The sequence below is a fragment of the Acipenser ruthenus genome, chromosome 4 (assembly GCF_902713425.1).
Source record: "Acipenser ruthenus chromosome 4, fAciRut3.2 maternal haplotype, whole genome shotgun sequence".
In the NCBI taxonomy this organism is placed as follows: Eukaryota; Metazoa; Chordata; class Actinopteri; order Acipenseriformes; family Acipenseridae; genus Acipenser; species Acipenser ruthenus.
The window spans coordinates 33,426,095-33,443,219 of NC_081192.1; the positions used below are offsets into that span (position 1 = coordinate 33,426,095).

The 17,125-nt window shown below is 36.9% G+C and overlaps 1 protein-coding gene across 1 annotated transcript in view; it reads right to left on the minus strand.

Moving 5' to 3' along the window:
* LOC117400229 (protein Jumonji-like) overlaps positions 1-17,125 on the minus strand; it is a 163,177-nt gene that overhangs the window by 44,132 nt on the left and 101,920 nt on the right. The window contains exons 4-6 of the mRNA XM_033999844.3: positions 15,165-15,334; positions 4,466-4,489; positions 3,365-3,544 (exon numbers count right to left, since the gene is read on the minus strand). Coding sequence (XP_033855735.1) covers positions 3,365-3,544; positions 4,466-4,489; positions 15,165-15,334 — 374 coding nt within the window. The remainder of the gene's footprint in view (positions 1-3,364; positions 3,545-4,465; positions 4,490-15,164; positions 15,335-17,125) is intronic.

A 17,125-nucleotide genomic window follows, 5' to 3' on the forward strand; every position in this document is an offset into this window, starting at 1 on the left:
TTCGTTTGGCCCTTGTGCCTTTTTGTTTTGTGTTTTGTTTAAATCTTTTGTTTAATTATTAATAAATCCAGCTGAGTGCCGTTGCACTCAGCTTCACCCGCCCATCCATTGTTTGACTCAGTTACTTCCTGGTCCGTGACGTCACCACTGCAAGCCAGCCTGCCACAATGATTTTTTACATGTTGTCAATAAAGGCTTTACCATGGAACTGCAATATCTACATTGCATATTTCAAAAAGGGATTTACAAACCGGCAAAATCGCAAACTTGCAATGCGCTGCTTTTACAGTCGTGGGCACGAGATAGTAGCCTCCCATTTCAATTTTTACACCATGTTCCTTTAGTGGTTCCGTACATTACTATGCCGCACATACATCACATTTTTTTCCACAATATCAAAACGCATGTTTTAGTTTTCATAAACAAAACTAAAATTAAAAAAAGAAAGAAAAAAAAGCTGTAATACATGGGTGAAAGTGGCCACTGATCATTTTGACTGAAACTCCCACACTGCCCTGGTTTTTATTTATTTATTTTTGGACTTATGGCATCTTATGAATGACTTCCCCCTTTTTTTTTTAGGCAAAACCATAACAACATAGAATAGTGTGTTTACACGGAGCAAAATATATATATATAGCTTGCCTCCCCTGTGCTCTATAGGTTAGGTGCCTATGGTCTCAATCAAGCTACAGTTCAACAGGAGAAAAATATACTAAAAGGTCACAAGTCATCAAGTACGTGCGGAAACATTACAGTTTTCCACGCCCCCAGATTTTTTTTGGCATTTCTACACGAATCATAGGAATGGACCTGGGAGAGGCCATTTTGACGCAATGCCTTCTACAGACGCTGCACTTTCACCCATGGAAATAGTTAGGACAGTTGTAAATATTTGTATACTTGAAAAAGTGCACAATAAATACCTTGTCTCACTCCAGATGTGTTCATTTTCCAGCTATTCCAATTAGCTTTTCCAATTCACATATCATTCTATGACATGAAAACAACCATGGTATAGTATTGAGGAGGCATGTCCCTGCCAAACAACATGGGCTTTAAATGAGGAATCACTCTGGTTAAAACAGACTGACTTATAACGTATATACCGTTTAATATGTACAGTTTTCATGTTCCACAGGTAGATATTTTGCACAAATAAGGTGCATCTGGGACAGTAAGTGACAGTCACGGTGACATTTCTGACGTCAGGCAGGGAAACAGTTGCAGTTTACTTTTATTCTATGTTTTTGTTGGCACAGCTTTTGTACAGTTTAAAACGTATAACATAACAATTTGAATTACATTTAGCGAAAATATAAATTCATAAAATGGTACTAATTAGTCTTCTTTATGTCAACCTCAAGACCCGCCCTCCTGTTAAAGCTCCCATAACGCATACAAAACAGTGACATGAGTAAAAACATAAAGGGAGCATGGTGTAGTATTAGATAGTCCCTCCAGGATTCGCGACCACAGAAAAAAAAAAAAAAAAAAAAAATCACAGAATTTGTTCTTGCGGAATTTTCAATTTTTTGCAAAAAAACGAAAACTCAAACATCCCTACTATACACGCTGTTTGTATAGTGAGAAGTGTGGCGGGTTTTCAGTTTGAGCTTTAGTTCAGCCATGGAGAGATTCCTAAGGCCATTGGTGACCTCCAGAAACAAATCTAAATTAGCACTGAATATAACAGCAAAAGATAGGGCACAAATGCAAAATGCAAATCCAGTATTTCCAATAACTCACTGTCATAGCTTCTGTTAAAACGACAGAAAACAGTGACAACGACCACGGCCAGACAAACAAAATAAGGTAAGAATTATTATTATTATTATTATTATTATTATTATTATTATTATTATGCAGCAAAAGGATTTCATAGTTTAGTCACAAGTTCAAATCGAAGCGTTGTTCTGTTACTCCTATGTGAAAGATCAGAGAAAAACAAATTAGGACCATGGTGTAGTAACATGAATGCTCAAAAAGGAAGGCGGCGGCAAATTATTACATACTATCCGATTACTTGGGATGACAACATTTTTGTGAAAATTCCTGTTTGTTTTGTGGTATGTGATGGTAGTAAAAAAGCTAGTTTATCAGCCAATCAGTGTCACCTGTCACAGCTTCCAAACTATTTCTATGCGCTGTCTTGATGGGGATACGTTTTAAAAATTACAACATTTTGGTGAACAAATGTTTCTAAAAATACCCTGTTACATTTGTACAAAAATGCTCCAAGCCTAGTACACTTTTTTAAAACAGTGCATTTGTAAAATGTACCAATGCTACACTACAACTGTTTCCCTGCCTGACGTCAGAAATGTCACAGTTAACAATGTTTGTTGTCCCTGTCATAGATAAATACCAGTAAATATCAACAGTACAAGAAAGCTCAACTGCCAAAGAACAGGAGTTTATTATTTGTGGGCCATACAATGTAATTAGTACAATTTTACGAATTTATATTTTTGCTAAATGTAATTCAAATTGTTTATGTTATACGTTTTAAACTGTACAAAAGCTGTGCCAACAAAAACATAGAATAAAAGTAAACTGCAACTGTTTCCCTGCCTGACGTCAGAAATGTCACCGTGACTGTCCCGGATGCACCTTATTTGCGCAACATCCTGTGGAACATGAAAACTGTACGTATTAAACGGTATATACGTTATAAGCGAGTCAGTTTTAACCAGAGTAATTCCTCATTTAAAGCCCATGTTGTTTGGCAGGGACACGCCTCCTCAATACGTTGTAAACGGAACTCTGCTCAAACAGGATCCTGTATAATAATAATAATGATCGATATTACGCAGTTTATTAATCGTTCAAAGTCATTTTTGGTGTTTAATTTAATAAATCGGAAATTAACCAAAAATTAATTTAGATTAATCATAGTTCATCACTATTTCCAGGCAGGCAGGCACCACTTTACTACTGTCCTGTATATCCCCAGATTCAGACAGACAGACACACACACACGCAGACACCTTCTCCCCACGATCGCTGATATGTTTCCTCTGTGGTGAACATTCTCTAACTGTTTAACAGCAAGGGAGGAAAGGAGTGCTGATATTAAAACAACTGGAAGAGCTGCATAACTCTTTCCCAGGCATTAAGACCGTTTGACAAACCACAAACGTACTATGCAAGCTAAGAACTAAACCAGCTAGAATTGTACTAACTAGTCAAACTACACGCTGGCATGTTTCTTTTTATTATTATTAACCTTTTACTGAAAGTCTAAATCACAAATGGGTGAGCCATTTTCATACGCCAGGTAGAAAACCTGTGTCTCGGTCACTTAGGCTACTGTTACTGTGATTCCTCATCATAGTGCATGCTTGTATCGAGGGACACGTACCACAGCCATTGACAGTGTGTTTGCCGTGCAGCTTGCCTTTCCTGGGCGTGGAATTGCAGGACGTTGAAGCGATGCAAGCAGCTGGCTTCACATCCATGCTTTCCTCGTCTTCCTCATCCAAATCCTCTTCATCTTGAGAGCTTCCGAAATACGCCATGTTGCTGGGCAACGCAGCCGAGTCTGGGGGGAGAACAGAAAGGAAAGGGACGCTTGCAGTAACTGACACCACCACTGCTACTCATTACTGACATTTAAAATGTCCACACCCTCACTCACCCCCAAGATTTGGAATTGGAAATTTGACTTTGAACAACAAAGTAACTTCACCTTGCAATATGAAATATCTTATGTAACTCGGCAGCCAAAATCAGTCCAAACATGCTTCCGTATTAGAAATACAAAGAAGTTCTGACTGCGTATTGAAGAGTACATTTAAATATTTTATATATTTGTACATACCAGATTAAATGAATGTGATTTAATGTACAATTCTTGTGAAAGATAAGCAAGTTTGCTCAAGATAACAGTTGAATCCCTTTATTAGCTTTACATGTAACTGTATGGGGATGAATAACACTTAATTCCAAAAGGAACAAAAACATTATTTCATTCTACAGTAACAAAGCGCAGATGAGTATCTTATTTCTGAAGCACATAGCGACCAACAGGTCTATTATCAGGTAATTAATACAGAACAGCAATGCAGGCTTCGCCTCTAAGACATTGAATTGAGTACTGCACGTCTCCATAGACTGTGTACAGACCTGGATATGACACCCAAGAGCTTTTAAGGTGGGTTGGCTTTAAATTGTTCTTATCCAGCATTGTTGCTCTACTAAAGCCAAAGCAACTTGCAAATGATTTGTTATTAAAAAATACCAATATTTACTTAACAGACAGAGTAATGGTTTGAATATTGTATTTTATTGCTAAAAATTACGAGACATAACTATGTAAACTCTTTGCAGGTTTTCATCTTAAATGTAAATAGTGCAAGAAAAAAAAAGAAACTTACAGAACGTTAATTTCTACCAATTCAACATGTTAGGTTCACTACTCTCTAATCTAGTAGCTATGCAGAAGTGTATCAAATTAACTAACCTTTGGAGTGCCAGGTACAGTAGCCTGCAATCAAATGCACAGTAGAACTAGAATTAGTATCAAGGTAATCATTGCAGAGCTTAAGCGAGTTATTATAATTAATGGTTTGATTGTCTGCACATTTAACACTAGAACCGCCGTGGTTATACTCGTATACCACATATAAAAGCACCACTTCAAAAAATGAAAAACTATAATAAAATAAACATTTCAAAAGAAACTTGTGTGTAAACAGGTAAATGTACATACAAAACTGAAAAACTAAAAGTAGTTTTTAATTTAAAACGAAAGTAACATATGTTTTCTCTTGCACGTGTCACTCGGTGCAGCACTGAATCCAGGTTGAGCTGCTGCAGCCTGCTGCTTTGCAGTTTTCCGATTGAAATGTTTCTGCCGAACTCCTGTGGCTAGCTTCAAGATTAAATCTCTCCTACTGATATTTACCCTGGTGCATTCCTTGTACAAAAAGAAGGAATTGATGGATGACAGGTCCAGTAGAGATAACAACAGGAAGAGACCCAGCTGCGTGCGGCAAACTATGTCCTCTTCACAGAAAAAAGAAACACCGCAAAGCTGGGCTGGGAGTGACATTTGAAACTTATGTAGCCTGTACACTTTTATCATTTTCATTATATGTTTTTGCAGTGATTAATAAATTTGTGTAGAACCTTTAGCCATTTTGTAGTGATACTGTATATAAAGCAAAATATATTACCTATTTGTTTAAAGTAAAATAGATCTCTTATTTAAAATATTATTTAAAACAAACAAAAAAAAAACAAATATTAGGCTACATTATTAAGTACATGTTTGTAAGATGTGGCAAAGTTTTTATTTTATTAACCAAGATAAAAGTTTTTCAAATGATCTCAAAGTTTAAAAATAACCATATACATGTAGAATGTTTTAAATACGTCTTGCTCGCTCAGTAGGGCAAAACCGCGGCAAAGACTTCTCCTACTTGCCGAAATCCTTGCCACAGTTCTTTGGAACAGGAATAGTGGAAATGCTACAGCCATTCTTCCAAACCACAATCTGACAATAAAAGATTGCGTAGCTTCTTGCTACAGTCAAATGTAAAGGCGCTGAATGATGATGCTGAAGTGCGTCCCAACCATTTAACGCTTTTAGCTCCACCCTACACCCTCGCTCACACCAAGTGCACACTATGACGTCAGTAAAACATCACGCAAAGTGTACACTTGTCTAAGGGTGTAGGGTGCAGCCATGGGCTGTGCTTTAATGTCCGTCGTGGTCATGTTGTAGCGCTGTTATGTGCAGTCGCTGTAATGGTCTGCGACACTGTAAACCCCAATTGATTTTTTTTCCTACATCTCAACACCGATAAATAAAGATACACAGGTTTAGTTTCGAAATAACCCTTGTTTGCAACATTTTATTCCATTAATATTTATACAGTGTTGTTTTTTGTTTTTGAAACTTCTAGACACTATTTAAAAAGTAATAATTAAAAGCGTAAAATCAAGTTATACATCGCACATCACATCTGTATTAAAACTACCGGTATTTTATTTTAGCTTATCAAGTGCCCAAACAAGTTCAAGAACATATCATCTTTGCTTTACTGAACATTTCTCTCCAAGATCATACTTAGACAATAGATGCGGTGCAGTACAATTGCATTCCAGCTGTACACATACATTCATTGTTTTTTTAATCAGAACCATAACCATACACATGCTTTACAAGTGTACCTCTGTGTTGCATGGACATGTAGAACGAGTTACAGTATGTATTAAAGTCATTCAAAAGTACTACATTCAAATAAAATGTTTTCTACACTGGGCCATAAACACTTTCCTCCTATCAGCTAGTTTTTCTTTGTCCATTTTAAGTTTGTCTGTTTCGTCTCCATTCACATACTGTTTTTTCAGCACTGCGATTAACATGTATTTCGACAAATTCAACAACGCGTAATTTCAAACCTGTAGAGTAGCATTTTCTTCTTTTTCTTACTGTCCTACTTTATCCAGTCTCAAAGTCACCTGCATTATTATAGCATTGCAGTTACAACGAATGGAAGACTTGAAAAGTTCAGTTTGAATGTTGACAAATCAATGGTTGTGGAGGGTGGGAATAAGGAAATTCATGGAGAGTGACAGCTAATTGTGTTAACACTAAGTGAAGCAGTATAGTTGTGACATTTGAGAGGAGGACAGTCAGGAGTCTGAAAGCTTGCGTTTAACATTCAAAATGACTAAGGGTATTGAGAGTTAGAAATTAAAACTTTTAATTAGAACAGTGGTTTTGTGTTTCTACCTAGCAACGGCGGAAGTTAGGTCTTATTGAACAGTATGTTAGCGAACGTTTTCAAAAATGGCGGACAAAGTTGCAATGCGGTTAGTTTTGCAGGAGTTTCTGGAAGGTAGACAGCATCATGCCTACATGACAGTATACTCAGCAACGAATATTCTGCAGCTCTCTGGCTACTGAACGTACCCCAGGTGTACCAATAACGTGCAATCTAAAGTCCGATTCGCACGGAACTAAAAATCACCACACGGTTTCGGAAATTTTACAGACATCTGTGACATGTAGTCCCGTGCGAGCTATCCATTTCTTTTTATCCCAGATAATTCTCTCAGTGGTCCTCTGATTATTTTACAGGATATCAGGACCTTCTGTAAAATTTAAAACTCTGGCATCCTGTGTCTTTTTACTCCTGTGCGAATTGACCATGTCGGTGTTATGTTATAATTGATATAGCATTTCCAGGGTATTGGCCTCAAAAGCAATACCAGCCTTGGCAATAAACCACAATATAATATAAAATTGGTACGATCTGTCCTGAGATTCATCAGTTCAGCAAACATAACAATTGGACATAACCAAAATTGGGGATGGGCGAAAATACAAAACATAATTGACGACTCTTAAAAAATGAATGCTTTTAACGGCGCATTTGAAGATATGTATGGAAATACAAAATCACTCAAAAAGGACGAAATGGTTATTGTAGCCTTTGAAAAATTAAGTACTACAAAATCAGTTATTTAAACCTGGTTCATTGTTCACAAATCATGTACAAAAGTGCCTTCTCTGGCCATAACATTGCATTTAAATTTTGAATTTACCGACTTTTGTTGATGTCTGGGAGGTTACTAGACATCCTCTGCTTTTGACCAACTCTGAGCACCCCTGTTTTTCAGTCCCCTGCAAATCATGCTATAAAACAGCTGTTGTAAAACCAAGACCTATAAGTACTCGACAAGTTTGCAATGAAAACAGGAGGATGGACTTGCGGATCTAAACGTCAGGTTTGGTAGGTTATGCTTTCTGTTATTAAATTTGTATGTTTGATAACTGCATAGTAGTGTTTCTAAATGCGATTGTGAGGTGAAACATCATGGTTCTTCATAGGGCGACTGAGTTCATTGCATGTTTGGAGTGTAGTTCATTTTTACTCAGAAACATTTTTATAAATTATTACCCATCTGCAAAAATCTCCACCCGCCTCTCCACCGCAAATTTGAACTTGAACTTGTAGAAAAAGAAATTCAGAAATTACATCTTACAACTTGTAATTTCATCAGATGGATCAACCTGATAAATTACACGAGGCCAGTAAACATAGTTTTTTAAATGTTACTGATCAAACCTTGTATATGTATGCCCATTTCACATATTAATTTTATAAAACCTGCAAAAATCATATACAATCTTTGCTGAAACGACTGACGGACTAAGTGTTGAGCGTAGAGAGGCAAAAACCTTGATTTTGTGATGTTACGGTTTTAATAATTGCAAGCTGACAAAATTGGGCATAAAATGTTCAATATGTACTTACTGAGCATGCATTCATTACAAACACAAGCAAGTAACACCAAATGGCACAACCAGTACCAATGACATCTCTGCACAGTGCTACACCTAGAATTCCCACTAGTTTATTAAAGAAAAGTGTTAAAGAAAAACAAGTACTGTTCTTATGAAGGTAAGTATACCCTAAGTAAGGCAGTTCAAAATACTTGCAACATCAGAAGCACTGGTTTACTATATAAAAAAAGAGACTTAAATCTGAAGCAAACACAATTTATTTTCCTTTTTTGCTGAATAAAACAATTTCAACAGTATATATTTAACAGTATAAATTTAGTTGCAGGAATGACCAGTCAAGAGTTGTTTTTTGTTTTATACCATTAAAATTGTATTATTCCTCTAAGAAATTAGAGGAGGCTGTGTGGTCCAAGTGGGTAAAGAAAGGGCTTGTAACTAGGAGGTCCCCGGTTCAAATCCCACCTCAGCCACTGACTCATTGTGTGACCCTGAGCAAGTCACTTAACCTCCTTGTGCTCCGTCTTTCGGGTGAGACGTAATTGTAAGTGACTCTGCAGCTGCTGCATAGTTCACAAACCCTAGTCTCTGTAAGTCGCCTTGGATAAATGCTGTTAAATAAACAAATAATAAAAGAAATTGTGTCTTTGCCTTTGTGCTTGCTTCTAAAAATGGTCCATTGAGTTAGAGGGTAAAGTTTGCCCATAATAAAATAATTTAAAACAATTAACATTTTTTACTTTAAATATTGGAGCAAGTTTTGCACTTGCTTCGGATTGGGTACATTATTTTACATCATTAACAAGGGCTGACGGTATGCAGAACGACGGTGAGAGTATAAGCAAACATGTTTTAAATTACCTTATGCTTTCAGGTACAGTACGTGCCTTTAAAGTAAGATGATACTGGCTACGAAAGAAGAACTGTGACTCTTAATTTAATTAATAGAGAATAAAACAAACTAAACTAACAACTACCTAGGCTATATTTAATAAATCATTTTTTGTAGTCCCCACAAACTGCCCAGCACCTTCTGTTGGAGTCACACCGCTGCTAACGTTAACTGTTGTAAATTAGAGCGTGAGAATGCTGCATGCTGACTGGTCCTTCGGTGTTCCAAGCCGTTACAATATCCTGCACAATGCCACTATTAGGAACTACTTAGGAACAAAGGCAAATTACTGCACCTGTGCTTAATCACGTATCACTGCACCACGCAAAATCAAAGAAAACACCTGTCAAAATACCTGCTGTCATGGAAGATACTGAAGATATCAAGATGTCTTCATATCTTCCAGTTTTTATTAATTTGTGTGTTTAAAAAAATTAAATCAATGTTGTACTTCTGGCATCTTCTGAATGACTTGCAGTTTATTTTTTTAAATTACATTTTAAACTATTTAAAGGCATAACCAATACTAGTGTCACGGAGCAAAAAAAGTAGAGGGGCAAAATATTTAGTTTGCCTCCCCTGTGCACTATGGGTTAGGCGATTATGGTCTCAATCAAGTTACAGTTCAACAGGAGAAAAACAAACATCTGAAAAGTAGGAAAAAAAACTCTGAAAGGTCACAAAAATCAAGTATGTGCGAAAACATTATGTAATGTACTGCTCTTTTTGTTTCTGAAGGAGAAAAAGCAAAGGTTAACATTTCAGAATGATGGAATCTACATGTGTGTTTTTTTTTTTGAATAAGTGAAATGAACATGAAATGACTTTCCCTAATACTGAAATAATAAATCCATAATGGCTGCTCTCTTTGCTGTCGCAAGGTTTAAAGTGTTAAAGAAATGTCAAAAACCCACAGCATCATAATAATCATAATAATAATCATAATAATAATAATAATAATAATAATAATAATAATAATAATAATAAGGCTAGGCCATTTTTTGGCTGGCAAATGCTACTGGCCTTTTCCAAATGCTACTTACTGTGTGAAAGGTTTTCCTTTCTTTAAAACATGTCAAGGCTGGAAACTTAAAACTGCCTAGCAGTCAAGTCCAATATATGTTTCAAACCCTAAATAAGGCCCCCGTTCTGGCGTATTTGTTTATTGCAGGCCCCAGGAGAGCGTGTGCTAGAAATAATTTGACAGGCTTCCTGGTCCGCGGCATCTCATAATCGGCATTCCTTTCACCAGGAATATTGAAGAGAATTTATGATACTGATATAGGCTGACTTGCAGCTAGGCATCTGGCACAAAGAACAGGGCCTGTCAGACTCAGCAAAGCAAGGACTGTAATGCTTTAAGCGTTACCAATTATAAAAACTTAATGTCGCCTAATACACACAGACACTTTCTTTTTTTTTGTGCTTGTTGAAAGTGTTGGATTGGCAGTGCTGAAAATGTAGATATATTGTACTTGATAAAGGATGCATTATAGTGTTATCCTTCTTAACAATTTACATAAATTATTCTAAAAGCACAAACCATAAAAAAAACTTAAAAACTTAGTGCTCTATTAAATTGTGACAAGAGAGTGAACATTTATTGTACCAAAACGAATGCAACACAGAGGGGCCTTTTGAGGGGAGGGAATAGGTTTAACCATTACTCTACATATGGGAACAAACAGTACTGCAAAATGTGAAAAAAAAAAACTTCTGCTAAAGGAATATCTATATAAAAGTTACTGTATATGGCAGAACAACCACCTACAGTATTGTAAAACTCACAGTAATCAAGTCTGGTAAGAGGTTCTCCTTCATGTGTACAGTGCACTGCATAGACACAGATGCAAATCCACCTAAAATACATTTCTAGTCTTATAATTTCAGTAGAGTACCTGACAGCAGCAGAGTCATGGTGCACTTTAAAATCAGCCTACTGTATGTCCTGCCTGTGAAATTTTATTTAAAAATCAGTCATCTTATTATTGGCTAGGAGACATTCAGATTTAAACAAGATACAGCAACAGCAGCGATGATTGGCAGGGATTCGTCACAAGTGTAAAAGCTTAGAATGAAGGCACAAGGTATCTGGTTACTTAGTCCTGATATTTGCAACCACACACAAGCACTTCACAATCAAATCTCAGAACAGCAGCAGGGATTTGGTCTGGTCATTAACTGAATGGGAGATGAAAAATCATACTTGGTAGGACGTGAGGTTGGTGGTTTTATAGACCCGCTTAGGGGGAAGTGCTGCTGGATGTGCCATGGTACCGAATACAGTAGTACAGCATGTAACAGACGCACAGTAACAGAACCCTTATTAAAAGGACATTGCTGCCTGGTAGTTGAGTCAGAAGTTAATACTTTAGAAATGACTAGGAAGTTTATTTCAGTTTAAGCAAATTATTCTACCCGAATGTCCCACCTTGAGGTAAAATCCATTAACAGCGCTCCCAGAATGTTACAGTGGATGAAGGTTTAGGCATAGCGCTAGGAAGGGAGTTCCAGTTACTGCAAACATCCATTTTTGGAATTCCGTTTCAATAGTACTGAACTGACTTGGTACTTAAAAGTACTTAAAGGACAGCTAATAAAGGTAATATATTTTCATAGTGTTTAGGTCAGTTAATACTTTTTTTTTTTTTTAAATCATCTGGAAAGCCTTCATGTGAATGTATATAGCCATACTGTTGTAAATGGGTAGTGAAAGAGCCAACTACTGTTATAGGGAGACAGGTTGTTTAAACTGGGGAACACCCGCACAGAGGAGGAATTGTATTTATATATATATGCCAGTAATTTTATTTTGCAAATCCCATGATTCCAAGCAACCAGGAAAATCAGAGCTATCATGGGACCAATAAAAGTGAAGGTGAACCAAATCACCTGAAAAAGCATGGTGAAGAGCTACAGTACAGTAAGTGTACAGCAAGTAAGAGTACTCCCCCACATTTTTATTTTCTTTAATGTCATTTTTCTTCATTTTAAACTAAGTACATCATGCAGCAACTGCCTCAATTTAAACTGCAATAAATAGCCTAGATTATCATTACTGGTGTTTACCAATACATCTTAGTGTCAAAACTGGAATAAGCTTCACAGTTTCTATTCTGAGAGAAGATAAAAGCCTTAACATTCTTTAAAATAGGCCAGACGACAGTAAACAGACACCCACACAGAAGAACTGTATCACTCTCAATTTATTTCTTTTTATAGACCCATCTAAATGAAAAATTCTGTGAGAAATAAAAAAAAGCCAGAGGCCCCTTTGAAACATGAAAAGAGCTATTAAAAAAACACTGATCTCTGTCTCTGACTGCCTGGGACAGCCAGTCTCCCTCTAACTAAGCCGGTGTTAGCTCTTTGACTTTCACCACCCAGCTATGAATAAAATACTTACAGAAGACAGTACATTCACATGAAACCATTCCAAATGTTATAAAAAATGTTTTTTAAAAAACCTGACCAAAACCCATGTATGAAAATTCCATTAAGGATGCATGAGATCAGGGGAAAAATGTGTCTGTACTCCACTGGGGAACATTATCTATAAATGATGCTGGCTTTGAGAGTAGAAGAGAGCAAAGAACAGGATGCAAGGTCAACATTCTTAAGTGTGCATAACCAAAATAACGAGGGGGTGATGGGGATAATACTATTACGTACATACTAATAGCTGAATATGTGTCATTGCCGGGACGAACATGGATTTTTCATGTTGGTAGCTGTAGGGATTACAGAGTTCTTCTATCTAATTGTAAGCTAACATCTTGTGGCCTGTTGGAGAAGGGGGGTTATAATATAATTATTTTCTGTGTCTTAATGGTTTAGCCAATTCCCACTGCAACAAAAATATCAAAGAAACACTGAATCTCAACTAAATGATATATCTTACACAAACAAAAGAAACATTTCTGCTGTACAGGAGTTCAATACACCAATATATTACATGAAAAACATGCATGTCTGCTTTACATCTCCCTTCGTTTGGCTCAGCATACTGGTCAAGAAAATTTAAACACATTTGTGTAAAGTTTTATCTATGAAATATTGACTATTGACAAATTAAAAATGACAGTTATTTACTGCACCATTTACAAATTCACATCTCACATAAATCTGAATGTAAAGTGTTTGAGCGAGGTACAAAATGGTTTCAAATATATCACTTATTTTTTACCAAACCAAAATGAGATGACGTAATTATCTTTACAAAGTTTGAAAAACATTTATTTTTTATTTGTACTGCCGATTCAATAGTGATTTTTAAATTACAACTCAATGAGGTATGGTAATACAAGATCCTTCTCCTTATACCCCATCTTTCTCTTTGACTTTTTCAACCTAATAATGTATGTATCTTTAATATGCCAGCAGTGTCATCTCAATATCATTTGCAGATGTGCCCTTTAACCATTTAATTAAAAAATGGATAGAAATATCCTTTAAATAGATACAGTACTTTCAAATACAGTAAGTGGTAAATAGTAAAGCTATTATTTTCTATGGGTAAAACAGCCTTGAATACTGTTGCAGTCGGAATTCTGAACAGGAGGAGGAGTGAAATGTAAATTAGACTTCATACAAACCAAGCTGCCAATAAAGGCTATAAAAGGTCAATCTCAGTTAAGTGACCATGAAATGTTCAGTTAATTCGAAACATTGTTTTTGTACATGCTGTCATTTCTGGGTTTACTTTGGCAAACCACAGTGAAAACATACACAGAACTTGTTTGTTTGCTACTTTACAGTATATGTGGGCATAGTACGGAATCTCTAAACCTGATGTATTTTTTGCTGGCACACTTTTGCAAAATCAGTAAAACTTTGAAAGTTTTTTTTTTTTTTTTTTCCCCCCCAGGTGGCCAGGTGGAAACTGTTCAGCTGGCACTCATGTAGGTTTGTCTGGCTTATGAGTATGGGAAATTATAATGCACTTCTTAATGACTGCCTCCCAGATCTATGGGTGTTGGAGCAGCTCTGGAATGCTGACTCCGCTGAGAAAGGAGGACTGGGAACAGATGGCCTCTGCCTTGCTGTCCTTGAGGAACAGCAGCTGACCATGGTGTCCCAGAAGGGCTGAGCACTTAGGCCATCCTGCTACAGTATGAACTGACCAATCATTTCCCAAACACAGGGGTTCCAAAACTTCAGTGGCATTAGACATCCTGACCTAATACTGACTACGAACCCCCACCCCCACCACCTACTGAATCCATAGGAAAGTGAAATGTTGCTCTCCTTAGAAGATCTCTTTGTGGAAATGAAGACTAAAAATCCAACAGCATAAATTGAATGTTCAGCCTACTTTTTCCAGGGTTTTTTGAGAGAATATTTATGTATGTGCTGTGGCCTCCCTGAAGCTATTTTGCAGCCCCTGGGTTTGAGCACCACTGCCCTAAGACACTATTAATGAGCTGAAGAAGCTTTTCTTTTACAACTTAAGACAAGGATCAGCTTCACACACCTTAATCAGCTCTGCCTAGTTTTAAAAATCACTGTGTGCAGTTACTGTTTAAAAAACAAAAAAAAACACCCTGTTGGTCAGCTACAGGAAACTGCCAGTTTAAACTTTAACTTCAACACTATGGAGAAAAAGAAGAACATATAATACAACACTAGTTAAGAGGTCTCATTCTTGGGTGGTGTCGTTTTTTACTTATTTTCAGTGATGGCAGGTTTGCCAGACCCTGATGAGAACTAATCTTAGCACTACCTAATGTTAACTAAACGAAGCGGGCTCTATGAAACCAGATGTGAAACTGCTATATACCTTTAGTTGGTTTATCTTTTTGCTACTTAGTATTGCATGACCTAAATACAGTACAGGTGCACTTGCATGCTGTGGACATTATCCTGTACTTTGAGACTTGACATGGAATGACCCATACCATCTGCAGGAGGATTTCAAACTGAATGTATGACCACTCAATGTATAGGTCATTTTATAATAGTGGATAGCCTATTTGTGAACGAACATAAAGCATCAGAATAAATCGCTCTTACCTCGGAGGCAGAGGAAGGTCAGGAAATCCTCTGTTTTAGGCTTCCGTTTGGAGAGGTCTGTGATCTGGGAGACTGGAGTTGGTAAAGCAGGTTCCAGCACCTTTATGGGGGTTGTGCTGGGGGAGTTGGGCTGTGACTGCGCGAATTTCCTTTGTGCTTGCAGTCTTGGCCTACAGAGAGAAAAAAGAAAACAAATACCGTTTAACTTGAGAATAGAGCGTAGACTGAGTTCGCAGAGCTACTGTACAGTCCAATCTTGTTTTAACAAAAGAAAAGAAACCGCTGCCTCCCTTTGACTATTCCATAAAATGCCCTGAAAAGGTCAGCACAGGTAATGCAATGTTTTCACTCTAAAAAAAACAGCTAGTGGTGTCTTTAGGTAGTGTGTTAGCAGCATCAGAAGAATATCTGTTCCATTTTGACAAGTCAAGTAAAATGTGTTATTTGCAGTGTTATCATACTACTGTTAACTTACTATTCCTAATACACTATGAAGTCTAAAAACCTCAGCAATTCAACATAACCCCAGTAATGTGTGTTTTGGTGAAAGCTCATTAAGGGGGAAAACAAACAGTGAGATGTGACAATCAATGTTGAGGGAAAATGCCATATCCACTGCCTGTCTCCTCCATTATAGCATATCAAGTTTTTGCCTACATTCAAAACAAGACAAAATATTTTGTATTAATGTATATTACACTCACACAAGCTTATTTACTGCAAGGCAATGGACAGACACACTAATACCATGAACTGGAGAATACTGTAAAACAGACATCTGACCTGTGTCTGTGGTCTGTTCATTCGCTTGCTCAGCTACTCAACTCGTGTCCTAAGAAAGCTATCAATGGATCTGAACTACGTGTTCGAAGCCATTCTAACATGTTACAGTACATTTGCAGCAGAGCACCTCAGCAAGCTGTTAAACAGCCACACTCTCAGATACAGCAGCCAGCCTTCATACTTCAGTGATCTTATCCCAGGTACATTTTTTAAGGAAACCCAACATGTTGAACCAATTCGCTTATACAACAATATACATGACAAAGGATGGTGTAAAAGGTGTAATGCCCTACAGTTTAAGGCTTCGACTTCCAAAATATACCAGTAATTGTTATTCTTTTTACTCTAAATGTTCAACAGAAAATGGCATTTGAGAGAAATAAGGCAATACTCAGCCTGTACTAATTCCTAAGCTACTGAGCTTGATGTCATTTAGGCCTACAACCTTCCACTTCTGCAAGTAGTACAGTAGAAGGGCACGTCATTTGCCTCAAGTAAATGTGGCTATCTAGTTTCAAGTAAAGTTGCAGGATGTTGTGTTTAAAGCTAAAATCACTATCAGTTAATGAAGTGCCCAGAAGACAAACTCCGGAGTAAAGAGACACCAATGAATGGTATTTTAGTGCAAAACTGAACTGATTTTATGGGATACTGCAGCTTTAATATTTGTAGCACTGACAACTACATTTCAATGACAACTTGATTTATTTGATATGTACACACTAAAAAGCTTCTGTATCTAGTAAATACATTCTGTATCTACCGAAAACATACAGTTGCCCAATATAGTATCTCATTAAGTTTAAAACACAGTACTAAGCACGTAAGGAAATCCATTTGCACAGATATTTATTCCTGTGGCTTGGTCCGTGCCAACTGTCAAGCCTGGCTTAATGACGCAACGCATGTGGCAATCAAGGTTGTTTGGTGGAAAAAGAATCACGCTAATCTCAGGCCTCCCTTATCCAATCATCTGGCAAGACCCCAAAGTCAAAAGCTGCTTTTTGTATTACCAAAACAAAAATAAATAAATAAATAAAAATAAAACAAACAAAAAAACAGTTCTACCTGATTTCAATCAGAACACTGCTAGTGACATTTATAAGATGGGTTTAATGTGAAATGAAATGAAATGAAATGAAATGAATGGCCCTGTCCACACTGCATTTAAACTGGCT